The 15,849-nt window shown below is 41.2% G+C and overlaps 2 protein-coding genes across 3 annotated transcripts in view; one reads left to right on the forward strand and one right to left on the reverse strand.

Annotated features, from left to right (window-relative positions):
- mideasb (mitotic deacetylase associated SANT domain protein b) overlaps nucleotides 1–4,568 on the reverse strand; it is a 32,976-nt gene extending 28,408 nt beyond the window's left edge. Inside the window, exon 1 of one of the 2 annotated variants that reach the window (XM_058056522.1) lies at nucleotides 4,229–4,568. The gene's annotated coding sequence lies outside the window, so the exon portion shown is untranslated. Of the gene's footprint in view, nucleotides 1–3,186; nucleotides 3,483–4,228 lie in introns of those variants that run through there. The other variant, XM_058056521.1, reaches the window with a different exon arrangement.
- ptgr2 (prostaglandin reductase 2) lies at nucleotides 4,022–13,527 on the forward strand. Its single transcript, XM_058056524.1, is given in 9 exon segments — nucleotides 4,022–4,937; nucleotides 5,053–5,171; nucleotides 5,242–5,433; nucleotides 6,809–6,979; nucleotides 7,046–7,087; nucleotides 7,089–7,256; nucleotides 8,940–9,149; nucleotides 12,040–12,079; nucleotides 12,154–13,527. Coding segments are annotated over 9 exon segments (1,044 nt in total). The 5' UTR covers nucleotides 4,022–4,900; the 3' UTR covers nucleotides 12,219–13,527.
- The last annotated feature ends 2,322 nt before the right edge of the window (nucleotides 13,528–15,849 follow it).

The following is a 15,849-nucleotide window of genomic DNA, read 5'->3' on the forward strand; positions in this document are numbered from 1 at the left end:
CATGACACAAACGATATATGCATAACGATACCACATGCTCGCTGTGCTTGAGAACGGATCAGACTGCATTAAAAAATCCGGGCCGGTGCCCAGGCCTAGTCCACAAAAGTGACTGGTCAACAACATGACACAAACGATATATGCATAACAATACCACGTGCTTGCTGTGCTTGAGAACGGATCAGACTGCATTAAAAAATCCGGGCCGGTGCCCGGGCCTAGTCCAGTCCACAAAAGTGAAGTGACTGGTCAACAATATGACACAAACGATATATGCATAACGATACCACATGCTTGCTGTGCTTGAGAACGGATCAGAATGCTTTAAACAATCCGGGCCGGTGCCCGGGCCTAGTCCAGTTCATAAAAGTGACTGGTCAACAACATGACACAAACGATATATGCATAACGATACCACATGCTTGCTGTGCTTGAGAACGGATCAGACTGCTTTAAACGGGCCGGTGCCCGGGCCTAGTCCAGTCCACAAAAGTGACTGGTCAACAATATGACACAAACGATATATGCATAACAATACCACATGCTTGCTGTGCTTGAGAACGGATCAGACTGCTTTAGTCGGGCCGGTGCCCGGGCCTAGTCCAGTCCACAAAAGTGAAGTGACTGGTCAACAATATGACACAAACAATATATGCATAACGATACCACATGATTGCTGTGCTTGAGAACGGATCAGACTGCTTTAAACAATCCGGGCCGGTGCCCGGGCCTAGTCCAGTCCACAAAAGTGACTGGTCAACAATATGACACAAACGATATATGCATAACGATACCACATGATTGCTGTGCTTGAGAACGGATCAGACTGCTTTAAACAATCCGGGCCGGTGCCCGGGCCTAGTCCAGTTCACACAAGTGACTGGTCAACAATATGACACAAACGATATATGCATAACGATACCACATGCTTGCTGTGCTTGAGAACGGATCAGACTGCTTTAAACAATCCGGGCCGGTGCCCGGGCCTAGTCCAGTCCACAAAAGTGACTGGTCAACAATAGGACACAAACGATATATGCATAACGATAACACATGCTTGCTGTGCTTGAGAACAGATCAGACTGCTTTAAACAATCCGGGCCGGTGCCCGGGCCTAGTCCAGTTCATAAAAGTGACTGGTCAACAACATGACACAAACGATATATGCATAACGATACCACATGCTTGCTGTGCTTGAGAACGGATCAGACTGCTTTAAACGGGCCGGTGCCCGGGCCTAGTCCAGTCCACAAAAGTGACTGGTCAACAATATGACACAAACGATATATGCATAACAATACCACATGCTTGCTGTGCTTGAGAACGGATCAGACTGCTTTAGTCGGGCCGGTGCCCGGGCCTAGTCCAGTCCACAAAAGTGAAGTGACTGGTCAACAATATGACACAAACAATATATGCATAACGATACCACATGCTTGCTGTGCTTGAGAACGGATCAGACTGCATTAAAAAATCCGGGCCGGTGCCCGGGCCTAGTCCAGTCCACAAAAGTGACTGGTCAACAATATGACACAAACGATATATGCATAACGATACCACATGATTGCTGTGCTTGAGAACGGATCAGACTGCTTTAAACAATCCGGGCCGGTGCCCGGGCCTAGTCCAGTCCACAAAAGTGACTGGTCAACAATAGGACACAAACGATATATGCATAACGATAACACATGCTTGCTGTGCTTGAGAACAGATCAGACTGCTTTAAACAATCCGGGCCGGTGCCCGGGCCTAGTCCAGTCCACAAAAGTGACTGGTCAACAATATGACACAAACAATATATGCATAACGATACCACATGCTTGCTGTGCTTGAGAACGGATCAGACTGCTTTAAACAATCCGGGCCGGTGCCCGGGCCTAGTCCAGTTCACACAAGTGACTGGTCAACAATATGACACAAACGATATATGCATAACGATACCACATGCTTGCTGTGCTTGAGAACGGATCAGACTGCTTTAAACAATCCGGGCCGGTGCCCGGGCCTAGTCCAGTCCACAAAAGTGACTGGTCAACAATAGGACACAAACGATATATGCATAACGATAACACATGCTTGCTGTGCTTGAGAACGGATCAGACTGCTTTAAACGGGCCGGTGCCCGGGCCTAGTCCAGTCCACAAAAGTGACTGGTCAACAATATGACACAAACAATATATGCATAACGATACCACATGCTTGCTGTGCTTGAGAACGGATCAGACTGCTTTAAACAATACGGGCCGGTGCCCGGGCCTAGTCCAGTTCACACAAGTGACTGGTCAACAATATGACACAAACGATATATGCATAACGATACCACATGCTTGCTGTGCTTGAGAACGGATCAGACTGCTTTAAACAATCCGGGCCGGTGCCCGGGCCTAGTCCAGTCCACAAAAGTGACAATATGACACATACACTAGTGTTTTAATGTGCAGCGTGTCGACTTTGCAACAACAACAACAAAAAAAGCCCCCAAACTCTGACAAATCTAGGAAGTGCCTTGCAATTGTCAACCTTTTCCCTACACTGAGGCTACTTAAAATAGACGGCTGCAGCTGTTCGAATCCTGCACGCTTGCTGGGGGGGGGGTTGAAACACACACACACACACACACAACATGCTCACTCCCTGTGACTGCAATGCCGTGTGACGTTCAGATCCCAGGAAACCTCCTCAATGACAAAGATGCACTTGGATGCAACGCATGCATGCAATCTTCATGAAATCGGGAAACGCTAGTGCGCATGTGCAACCTTGCACGTTAAATTCAAAAGCACCTAAAATAAAATAAATGCCCTAATGCAGTCGCCTCTTTCTTGCTTGCACGCTGCAAAATAGTGAGACACTGGAAAAGCGAGCAGTGTGCAAAGCAGACCCACTCCACGACAGATCTTGCCTCCACGCCAGTCCCTGTGCAGCCAGCAAGCAAGCTCAGCTATTTATGAGACAGCCTTTGTCGGGGAGGGAGGAAAAAAAAATGGGGGATTAAGCAGGCACTAATGCCTGCCGAAAAGTGAAGCAAAATATATTTTACACACTGCAGACAAGATGGAGGTCTCAACATGTCAACAAAGGCTGTCACACGTGTTGTGTAACTTTACACAACACGCACAGTGGACGACGACAATAACAACAACAACAACAACAACAACAACATGGCTTCCTGGTAGTGGTACTTACAAGGCGCGGCTGGATGATGGCGAACAAGAACCTCCTCACCGCACTATCCGGACCTGCAGCGATGACTGCTCGCATGCCTCCCCGAGGTTGACTCATGCTAGGCTGCTGACCTCACTCGCCTAACCCCCCCCCCTTCTCCACGGGAAGGCGCGTAAACAAGAGCCACGCTTAACCGGATGTGCTAACAGCGCCGCTGTCTATTGCACATGATTGCGTTGCGATTGCACAGAAAGAAAGACAAAAAAAAAACGCTGCCATTTAAGTTGACGGCGCTGCTTTGCAAGCTACACTGTCGCTCTGCTATACCGAGCCCCGCCCCTTGTCCCCCTTTCGCAATCTTGCCGAATCCGACCACGCCCACAACCGTGACCATATTTGGTCTTTTCCTGTGACAAAGCTTCGGGCGCCGTAATTTACCGAGCAAGCTCGATCACGACAGGCTGTGCGGGAAATTCCAACACACACACACACACGCATGCGCACGCACAATCACTGGGGAGAATGTCGTTATAAAGAGATTCACCAATACGGAAGTGGAATACAAACACTTTACATCACCATGGGTGCTTCTACAATGGTGGTGCTCTTTTTTAAACATACTGTATAACAAAAAAATAATAATAATTCAGTTTATGTAGCAAAATATCAATACGAGCTGCATTTTAAGATGTGTAGTGAAGCCCTTTTCGACTCCCAACACTCCAACACTCATGTCCTTTGTAATGTGTTGGGCGTACGGGGGGCGGGTCAAAAGGTTATCATGTCAATCAAGGAAGACTTTCCTTCATGACGTCACGAAAAGCCGCAAAACTTCAAAAGCAAGCGTTTTGAGCGCCTCTTCTGTCAAAAATGTGGCATATCAAAAAACATAATCTGTTTTCTAATGGGTACACGACACTGCAAAGACATAATGCAAAACATTTGCATATGTAGTACTAGTGTGTGTGTGTGTTGTGTATAGTTGAGGCTGCAACAAAGCTACACATACAAAGCGGCTAACCGTCAGTGAACGAGTCACACAAGAAAACACAACAGTACTCACGCGTCTTCTGGCTTCTTCCACGACCGACTTTATCCTTTTTGACGTCTAAAGTTGCCCGTACGGAGATCAAATATGCTATCTGTTATGACAAATTCCTCCACAAGGCGTCACTTCTCCGGGTAGACATGCTAGCTTAATATCGAGGAAGCTCCATAACTGTCCCCGCGACGCATCTTTGACGACGATACGTGATTAGACGCTCCCGCTGCACCGACAAATGTGATGTTAAATCCGGCCAAGTATGTTTCAGTTCAAATGGAGCGTGTTTATGTCTGAAACGTGCACATGAAGTGGCGAAAATGACCCGCACAACACGCGGACACTTCAGTGAGTCACTGTTGCTGCCCGAACCGCTACTCTGAGGGGGACACCGGGGGGAAAGAGGAAGAAGAGGTACTTCCTGCTTCGAAGTGACGTCGCACTTTACAAAATACAGCCTCACGTCGCTTTTATTCATTTTCAAGACGGTAATAAAACGTAAACAACTAAATCATATGCTTATATTTGCTTAAAATTTGTAAAATATCTTAAAGGAATCACTACATTATGCGACAAGTGTTTGGCTAAACGCAAACCAAACCGGATGTTAGCTTGATAGTTTTATCTTGCTTTGAACTTTATGCCCATACAAACTCAAGACTTCACACTGGATGTGAAAATTGCCTTTTAAAGATGAACGTAAAGAAAGTAGTCCTCAACTCCAGACCAGGTTGGTGCTTTTTAATAAGTTTGTCAATCCAGGAAATGTCCCAATGACCTGTCTGTCGCGCATTCAGCAACATTACTGATTTTTTTTATGCTAATTCATGCTAATGTTTGTCAAGGGTCAAATGGAATTCCGGTTCCTGCAAACTTCCGCCTGGAAGAGACAACCATTGCACACGACCTGCAAGAGGAGGAGGTTCTAGTTAGGACCCTTTATCTCTCAGTGGACCCCTACATGGTATTAAACACACACTGTGTATTTCTTCCATTGATTATAGATTGAATGAACCCTCATGTCTGCATCCTAGAGATGCAGGATGAATGAAGACACGGGTGCTGAGTACCTGACTCCCTGGCGGCTGTCGGAGTGTATGGACGGCGGAGGGGTGGGTGTGGTGGAATCCAGCCGACACGGTGCTTTCCGCGAGGGAGACGTGGTCACGTCCTTCAACTGGCCGTGGCAGAGCCGTGCTGTTGTGGCAGGAAGCGTACTACAGAAGGTTTCATTTGCTTTAACATACTTGATCGGTAAATCGATCTAGTAATTATGCTAGTTTTTTTTTTTTTTTAGAATTTTCGAAAATATTTTTTTGAGGTACTTTACACAATTTTTTTATTTTATATATATTTTTATTTTTTTTATTTTATTTTTAATAGTTTTTTTAAATTGCAGAAAACACAAATCAGTGTTTTAAAAATGTTTGATACTTTTAAAAAAATCACATCTGTTATACGTTTCATTTGCTTTACCATACTTCATCGGTAAATGGATCTAGTAATTATGCTAGTATTTTTTTTTTTAGAATTTTTGAAAATATTTTCTGATGCAATTTACACTATTTTTGATTTTATATATTTTTGAATCATCATCATTTGCTTTACCATACTTGATTGGTAAATCAATCTAGTAATTATGCTAGTATTTTTTTTTGAATTTTTGAAAATAGTTTTGATGTATTTTACACTTTTTGATTTTATATATTTTTGAATCATCAACATTTGCTTTACCATACTTGATTGGTAAATCAATCTAGTAATTATGCTAGTATTTTTTTTTTGAATTTTTGAAAATAGTTTTGATGTATTTTACACTTTTTGATTTTATATATTTTTGAAACTTTTTATTTTATTTTTAATATTTTTTAAATTGCAGAAAACACAAATCAGTGTTTGAAAAATATTTTATACAAAAAAAGTCACATCTGTTCTACGTTTCATTTGCTTTACCATACTTATCGATCTAGTAATTATGCTAGTATTTTTTTTTTAGAATTTTCGTAAATATTTTTTGATGTAATTTACACTATTTTTGATTTTATATATTTTTGAAACTTTTTATTTAATTTTTAATATTTTTGAAATTGCAGAAAACACAAATCAGTGTTTTAAAAATGTTTTATACTAAAAAAAATCACATCTGTTATACGTTTCATTTGCTTTACCATACTTCATCGATTTTTTTTTAGAATTTTTTATATATTTTTGAAAGTTTTTATTTTATTTTTAATATTTTTAAATTGCAGAAAACACAAATTAGTGTTTTAAGAATGTTTTATACAAAAAAAGTCACATCTGTTCTACGTTTCATTTGCTTTATCATACTTGATCGGTAAATTGTAATTATGCTAGTATTTTTTTTTTTTAGAATTTTTGAAAATATTTTTTGATGTAATTTACACTATTTTTGATTTTATATATTTTCGCAACTTTTTCTTTTATTTTTAATATTTTTTTTAATTGCAGAAAACACAAATAATTGTTTTAAAAAAATGACATCTGTTATCCAGCTAATTAGTGAAGACTAGCTCAATACCGCCCCTGCTGGTTGAAGTGGTGCACATCGTTTAAAAACGGATGCTTTTGTTTGTACCTCAGGTGAATCCATCCTTGGTGGATGGACATATTTCCTACTTCCTGGGTGCGGTTGGCATCACGGGTCTGACTGCGCTGTTGGGAATGAGAGAGAAGGGTCATGTGACCAAAGGTACCAATCAGACGCTGGTGGTCAGCGGAGCAGCTGGAGCGTGCGGCTCGATAGCGGGCCAGGTATTGAACCACCCACACTTGGATTATTCCCAGGGAGCTCTAACAGCGAACCCGTCCTGCGTCCAGATTGGCCGCCTGGATGGCTGCACCAGGGTGGTCGGGATCTGCGAGTTCTGAGGAGAAGTGTAAAGTTCTGGTGGAAGTGTTGGGCTTTTCCAGCGCAGTCAACTATCGGGAACAAGATGTCGCCGCGGGGCTGCGGGAGTGCTGCCCCGATGGTATCGACGTTTACTTTGACAACGTGGGAGGAGTCATCAGCGACGCGGTCATCGCTCAGGTACTTATGAGACAAGTCTATCGCCAACAATCTCATGGACCAGTTTTCCGAAAATACTTATTAATACGTATTTTCTGGAATACAAGTCGCTTCAGAGTATAAGTCGCACAAGGCCAAAAATGCATCATTAGGTCGAAAAAAACATACATAAGTCGCACTGGAGTGTAAGTCGCACAAGGCCAAAAATGCATCATTAGGTAGAAGAAACATACATAAGTTGCACAAGGCCAAAAATACATCATTAGGTAGAAGAAACATACATAAGTCGCACAAGGCCAAAAATACATCATTAGGTAGAAGAAACATACATAAGTCGCACAAGGCCAAAAATGCACCATTAGGTAGAAAAAAAACATACATAAGTCGCACAAGGCCAAAAATGCACCATTAGGTAGAAAAAAACATACATAAGTTGCACGGGAGTATAAGTCGCACAAAGACAAAAATGCATAAGTAGCTAGCAAAAAACATACGTAAGTCGCACTGGAGTATAAGTCGCACAAGCCCAAAAATACATAATTAGGTAGAAAAAAAACATACATAAGTCGCTCCGGAGTATAAGTCGCACAAGGCCAAAAATGCATCATTAGGTAGAAAAAAACATACATAAGTCGCACAAGGCCAAAAATATACCATTAGGTAGAAAAAAACATACATAAGTCGCACTGGAGTATAAGTCACACAAGGCCAAAAATGCATCATTTGGTAGAAAAAAAACATACATAAGTCGCACTGGAGTATAAGTCACACAAGGCCAAAAATGCATCATTAGGTAGAAAAAAACATACATAAGTCGCTCCAGAGTATAAGTCGCACAAGGCCAAAAATGCATCATTAGGTCGGAAAAAAAAAACATACATAAGTCACACAGTAGTATAAGTCGCACAAGGCCAAAAATACATCATTAGGTAGAAAAAAACATACATAAGTCGCACTGGAGTATAAGTCGCACAAGGCCAAAAATGCATAGTTAGGTAGAAAAAAAACATACATAAGCCGCTTTGGAGTATAAGTTGCACAAGGCCAAAAATGCATCATTAGGTAGAAAAAAAACATACATAAGTCGCACAAGGCCAAAAATGCATCATTAAGTAGAAAAAAACATACATAAGTTGCACTGGAGTATAAGTCGCACAAGGCCAAAAGTACATCATTAGGTAGAAAAAAAACATACATAAGTCACACTGGAGTATAAGTCGCACAAGGACAAAAATACATCATTAGGTAGAAAAAAAACATACATAAGTCGCTCCGGAGTATAAGTCGCACAAGGCCAAAAATGCATAGTTAGGTAGAAAAAAAACATACATAAGCCGCTTTGGAGTATAAGTTGCACAAGGCCAAAAATGCATCATTAGGTAGAAAAAAAACATACATAAGTCGCACAAGGCCAAAAATGCATCATTAAGTAGAAAAAAAACATACATAAGTTGCACTGGAGTATAAGTCGCACAAGGCCAAAAGTACATCATTAGGTAGAAAAAAAACATACATAAGTCACACTGGAGTATAAGTCGCACAAGGACAAAAATACATCATTAGGTAGAAAAAAAACATACATAAGTCGCTCCAGAGTATAAGTCCCACAAGGCCAAAAATGCACCATTAGGTAGAAAAAAACAAAAAAAAACATGATACCATACGAACCAAATCTCCTTCCCTGTGTTTTGGTCTCCCCTGCAGATGAACGATGGCGGCCATGTTGTCCTGTGTGGGCAGATCTCTCAGTACAACAAGGACGTACCCTACCCGCCACCCCTGAGCCAGGAAAGCCAGGAGAACCTTGAGAGGAAGAAGATCAGCAGGGAGAGGTTCATGGTGCTCCATTACATGAACAAAGCCGATGCTGCCCTGGCCGAGCTCGCTCACCTGGTCACCGCCGGACACGTCAAGGTGAGGAGCTACGCTATTTTCTAATTTTCCATCCATTTTTAACGACAATACACATCTGACACATTTTCATAAAACACAAGAAAAATCATTTTTAAAAAATGTGTAGATTAAAGAAATAAGAAAACGTTGCACAAAAAACATTTAAGCTCCAGCAGGACTTCCATGTAGACACAACCCAGTGTCTTCCACCATCAACTGGGTATGCTGGAGCCTATCCCAGCTGACTTTGGGCTAACATACATGTTAGGACAGGGGTCTCAAACTCCATTTACTTGGGGGCCACTGGGGCTAGGGTCTGGGTGAGACTGGGCCCCATCAGGTTTTACAAAAAAAATGCATCATTAGGTACAAAAAAAACATACATAAGTCGCACAAGGCCAAAAATACATCATTAGGTAGAAAAAAAACATACATAAGTCGCACTGGAGTATAAGTCGCACGAGGCCAAAAATACATCATTAGATAGAAAAAAAACATACATAAGTCGCACAAGGCCAAAAATACATCATTAGGTAGGAAAAAAAACATACATAAGTCGCTCCGGAGTATAAGTCGCACAAGGCCAAAAATACATCATTAGGTCGAAAAAAACATACATAAGTCGCTCCAGAGTATAAGTCACACAAGGCCAAAAATACATCATTAGGTAGAAAAAAAACATACATAAGTCGCACTGGAGTATAAGTCGCACGAGGCCAAAAATACATCATTAGATAGAAAAAAACATACATAAGTCGCACGAGGCCAAAAATACATCATTAGATAGAAAAAAAACATACATAAGTCGCACAAGGCCAAAAATGCATCATTAGGTAGGAAAAAAAACATACATAAGTCGCTCCGGAGTATAAGTCGCACAAGGCCAAAAATACATCATTAGGTAGGAAAAAAAACATACATAAGTCGCTCCGGAGTATAAGTCGCACAAGGCCAAAAATACATCATTAGGTCGAAAAAAACATACATAAGTCGCTCCAGAGTATAAGTCGCACAAGGCCAAAAATGCATCATTAGGTCGAAAAAAACATACATAAGTCGCACTGGAGTATAAGTCGCACAAGGACAAAAATGCATCATTAGGTAGAAAAAAAACATACATAAGTCGCACAAGGACAAAAATGCATCATTAGGTAGAAAAACATACATAAGTCGCACTGGAGTATAAGTCGCACAAGGACAAAAATGCATCATTAGGTAGAAAAAAAACATATGTAAGTCGCACTGGAGTATAAGTCGCACAAGGCCAAAAATACATCATTAGGTAGAAAAAAACATACATAAGTCACACTGGAGTATAAGTCGCACAAGGACAAAAATGCATCATTAGGTAGAAAAAAACATACATAAGTCGCTCCAGAGTATAAGTCGCACAAGGCCAAAAATACATCGTTAGGTAGAAAAAAAAATAGATTAGTCATACTGGAGTATAAGTCGCACAAGGCCAAAAATACATCATTAGGTAGAAAAAAAACATACATAAGTCGCTCCAGAGTATAAGTCGCACAAGGCCAAAAATACATCGTTAGGTAGAAAAAAAAATAGATAAGTCATACTGGAGTATAAGTCGCACAAGGCCAAAAATACATCATTAGGTAGGAAAAAAACATACATAAGTCGCACTGGAGTATAAGTCGCACAAGGACAAAAATACATCATTAGGTAGAAAAAAACATACATAAGTCGCACTGGAGTATAAGTCGCACAAGGACAAAAATACATCATTAGGTAGAAAAAAACATACATAAGTCGCACTGGAGTATAAGTCGCACAAGGACAAAAATACATCATTAGGTAGAAAAAAACATACATAAGTCGCACTGGAGTATAAGTCGCACAAGGACAAAAATACATCATTAGGTAGAAAAAAACATACATAAGTCGCACTGGAGTATAAGTCGCACAAGGACAAAAATACATCATTAGGTAGAAAAAAACATACATAAGTCGCACTGGAGTATAAGTCGCACAAGGCCAAAAATGCATAGGTAGAAAAAACAATTTTCTACAAGAAAAAAAATTCCACTGTTTTCAAATATCTTACTTTTTATTTTTCTACACAAAATAAGATGAAAAATAAATAAACAAATCAAGAATAAAAATCAATCAGTAATAAATATAATAATAATAATAATAACTTAAGAAAGCACATATAGTTGGTGGGTAGACAAATGATTTTTTTCATATTAAAATGACCAAAGCATTATTAGAGCCCTGTAGACATGACAAAACACGACTATAGTCACATTTATACTTTTTATTTACAACATATTGCGCAACTGCAGGGTCTCGAGACACATGCTAACTCGCAAACTAGAGAGCTAGCGACCTAAACGGTAGCCTTCAAGTTATTTCCTTTCAACTTAAATAGCCAAAAACTTACCACTTCCACACGGATAGGGAGGATAACTATTAACAGTTATTTAACCTTTAACATGAACATGAATCAAACGTAATAATTATTTTTCTGGGTACATGATACCATACAGCATCCATATCAAATATTAAACTTTCATATCCAGGCGGGGGCCTCAAACTAGTGTCCTGCGGGCCACATTTGGCCGGCGGGCCACATGTTTGAGATCCCTGTGTTAGGATAATTGAAACTAGAACATGCAAACTCCACACATGTCGATGAATGCAATGATTTTTTGGGGGGTTATTAGCTTTAGCCTTATGTCACGCACATACGGGTGAATGTTGTCCATTTTTTTTTCTTAGAAACGTGCCAATACGGATCAATGAATCAGAGCATATTTAGATGTTATGGAATATTTTTGTGAGTTTTGAGTCCAAAGACAGAAAGCTTTTTTGCCTTTGCCATTAAGAGATAATGAAACCAATCCCGTGTACGCCACATGGTTTATTTTTCGATCGTTTTGACCCCACGCAGGTGCTGGAAACCATCGAAAACGGCATTGAAAATATGGGAGGTATGTTCTTGACGTTCTTGTGACATGACCTTCAACATTAGCAGCACTTCTATTGGTTTATTTTCCCCTTGCAGTCGCCTTCTGCTCCATGATGAAAGGCGGGAACCTAGGCAAGCAGATTATCAAGCTACGCCATTGATGACACAAAGCGCTAGATTGTATAGAACGTTTTTATTCCACAGCACTAGAAACCATTCATTGGAAGAAAAAAAAAACAAAAAAAAAAACGTGGTTGCGCCCTTTTTTTCAGTCCCAAACGCCCCCATTCGTGTGTGTGATTGAACAGCAGCGTATCGTCAAAGCACAGTGGCTGAAGGTTTATTTATTGGAAAGGGTCATCATCATTTGGGGAGGGAACTCGTGTACTGTTGGTGCGTCTTGTCCAGCAGTGCCCCCCGCAGGGAAGATGGGGCATCACCGGGGTGTTTCCCACAGGACTGACATGTATTTGTGGCGGTCTACTTGGATTTATTATGGCTTCACTTTATCACGTTTTTTTTTGTTTAAAAAATAAATCAAATCTTGCTGATTCGTGGTTGACTATGGCCTAAAATTAATCAAAAGATTAATGAATGAATGAATTTTTATTTTAAGCAAATTCAATGTATTTTTTTGTTTAAAAAAAAGTCATTTGAAGCATTCAGAAGAAGTATTGAGAAAATGATGCTATTATACGGCACGGTGGTTGAGTGGTTAGCGCGCAGACCTCAGAGCTAGGAGACCAGCGTTCAATTCCACCCTGTGTGGAGTTTGCATGTTCTCCCCTCCCACATTCCAAAATGTGATTGGCCGGGGTGGACTCCGCCTCTCGCCCCAAGACAGCTGGGATAGGCTCCGGCACCCCCCCCCCCCCCCCCAACGGACTATCGTGATATTAATATGAGGCTGCACGGGGTTCGAGTGGTTAGCACGCAGGCCTCGCAGTTAGGAGACCCCGTGTTCAATTCCACCAATTGCATGTGTGGGTTTTCTCCGGGTACTCCGGTTTCCTCCCACATTCCAAAAACATGCTAGCTTCATTAGCCACTCCAAATTGTCCATAGGTATGAATGTGAGTGTGAATGGTTGTTTGTCTATATGTGCCCTGGGATTGGCTGGCCACCAGTCCAGGGTGTACCCCGCCTCTCGCCCCAATACAGCTGGGATAGGCTCCAGCACACCCCCGCGACCCTCGTGAGGAAAAAGCGGTAGAAAATGAATGAATGAATTATCAATATAATATATAATTAAAATAAAGTATAGACAGCTGGGATAGGCTCCAGCACCCCCGCGACCCTCGTGAGGAAAAAGCGGTAGAAAATGAATGAATGATCAATATAATATATAATTATAATAAAGTATAAAGACAGCTGGGATAGGCTCCAGCACCCCCCATGACCCTTGTGAGGAAACAGCGGTAGAAAATGAATGAATGAATGATCAATATAATATATAATTAAAGTATGAAGACAGCTGGGATAGGCTCCAGCGCCCCCCCGCGACCCTCGTGAGGAAAAAGCGGTAGAAAATGAATGAATGAATGAATGATCAATATAATATATAATTAAAATAAAGTATGAAGACAGCTGGGATAGGCTCCAGCACCCCCGCAACCCTTGTGAGGAAAAAGCGGTTGAAAATGAATGAATGAATGAATGATCAATATAATGTATAATTAAAATAAAGTATGAAGACAGCTGGGATAGGCTCCAGCACCCTCGTGAAGAAAAAGCGGTAGAAAATGAATGAATGAATGATCAATATAATATATAATTAAAATAAAGTATGAAGACAGCTGGGATAGGCTCCATCACGCCCCCCGCGACCCTCGTGAGGAAAAGCGGTAGAGAATGAAGACAGCTGGGATAGGCTCCAGCACCCCCTCGTGAGAAAAAAGCGGTAGAAAATGAATTAATGAAATTATCAATATAATACATAAAGTATGAAGACAGCTGGGATAGGCTCCAGCACCCCCGCGACCCTTGTGAGGAAAACGCGGTAGAAAATGAATGAATGAATAATATAATATCTAATTAAAATAAAGTATGAAGACAGCTGGGATAGGCTCCAGCACCCCCGCGACCCTTGAGGAAAAAGCGGTAGAGAATGAATGAATTATCAATATAATATATAATTAGAATGAACGAATGAGGACAGCTGGGATAGGCTCCAGCAACCCCCCGCGACCCTCGTGAGGATAAGCGGTAGAAAATGAATGAATGATCAATATAATATATAATTAAAATAAAGTATGAAGACAGCTGGGATAGGCTCCAGCACCCCCCCACCCCCCGCAACCCTTGTGTGGAAAAAGCGGTAGAAAATGAATGAATGAATGATCAATATAATATATGAAGACAGCTGGGATAGGCTCCAGCACCCCGCGACCCTTGTGAGGAAAACGCGGTAGAAAATGAATGAATGAATGAATGATCAATATAATATATAATTAGAATGAATGAATGAAGACAGCTGGGATAGGCTCCAGCACCCCGCGACCCTTGTGAGGAAAACGCGGTAGAAAATGAATGAATGAATGAATGAATGATCAATATAATATATAATTAGAATGAATGAATGAAGACAGCTGGGATAGGCTCCAGCATCCCCCACGACCCTCGTGAGGAAAAAGCGGTAGAAAATGAATGAATGATCAATATAATATATAATTAAAATGAATGAATGATCAATATAATATATAATTAAAGTATGAAGACAGCTGGGATAGGCTCCAGCACCCCCCCCCCCCCCCCCCCCACGACCCTCGTGAGGAAACAGCGGTAGAAAATGAATGAATGAATGAATGATATTATATGATGATATGATGTAGTATCGTCCCTGGGTGTCGGACATGTGACATCAGGGGTGTCCAAACCTGGCCGGGAGACCAGGATAGTGTACATCTACCCATGCGGATATGCTAAGAGGTTAGATATGTTTCAAGAAAAAAAAACAGCTTTGTCGTATCGCTGAACATTATATTCATATTCATTTTTTTTCTAGTGAAAAATAATAACAATAATAACTAATAACAGCGTTTAAATAAACATATTTCAGTAACAGGGAATCGCTTTTGGCACGTTTGTTCCATGGAACAACAGCATGAACGGAGTGAGCCCTTACAGTCTTTGTCTTGGCGGGGGGGTGGAGGCGGGGCCGCTAGCATACGCACAGAGTAAAATGACGAGTATTTCTTGTTAAGCGTACTTTCCGAATGTGCCGTGGGCCGCACTTTGGACACCCCGCTGTGATATTTTTCAAGCCTCCAAAAAGTGGTCATGTTTGACAGACGCCACGTTAGCGACACTGTCCCGTTATAATGTGTTTATGAGCCAAGGCCAACAGGCAGCCGCCACAAGTACATGAATGTATGTATGTATGCATGTATGGGAAACACTGCCATCGTGTGTCCAGGTAGTGCAGGTGCACCCAATGTGGCATTCAGTGCTTCTCTGGAATAGGATTCTATTAAGTTTTGGCCGTTTTTTAGTACTTTGGATTATTTTTTCTATTACAGAAGGGGCGGGTGGGGTTGCGGGGGGGGGTGAAAATCCCAAAATATGATCATAAATGAATTTAGAAAACAGCATAGAGGTTCAATTCACAGCTAAAACACATTCACATTTTTGTCTATTTAAAGCCGCTTTAAAGTGGACTTTTTTTGTTTTGTCGGCTACTGCGGAGTAGAAAAAAAAAAAAATGTCCTGAAGTCCAGCGAGGGGGTTCCTGAGAATCCCCAACAACAGCTCGCTCGCCATTGGTCAGTCACGTCACGAAGAGAGAACGCGTGT

The sequence above is a fragment of the Doryrhamphus excisus genome, chromosome 19, assembly GCF_030265055.1.
Source record: "Doryrhamphus excisus isolate RoL2022-K1 chromosome 19, RoL_Dexc_1.0, whole genome shotgun sequence".
Lineage (NCBI taxonomy): Eukaryota > Metazoa > Chordata > Actinopteri > Syngnathiformes > Syngnathidae > Doryrhamphus > Doryrhamphus excisus.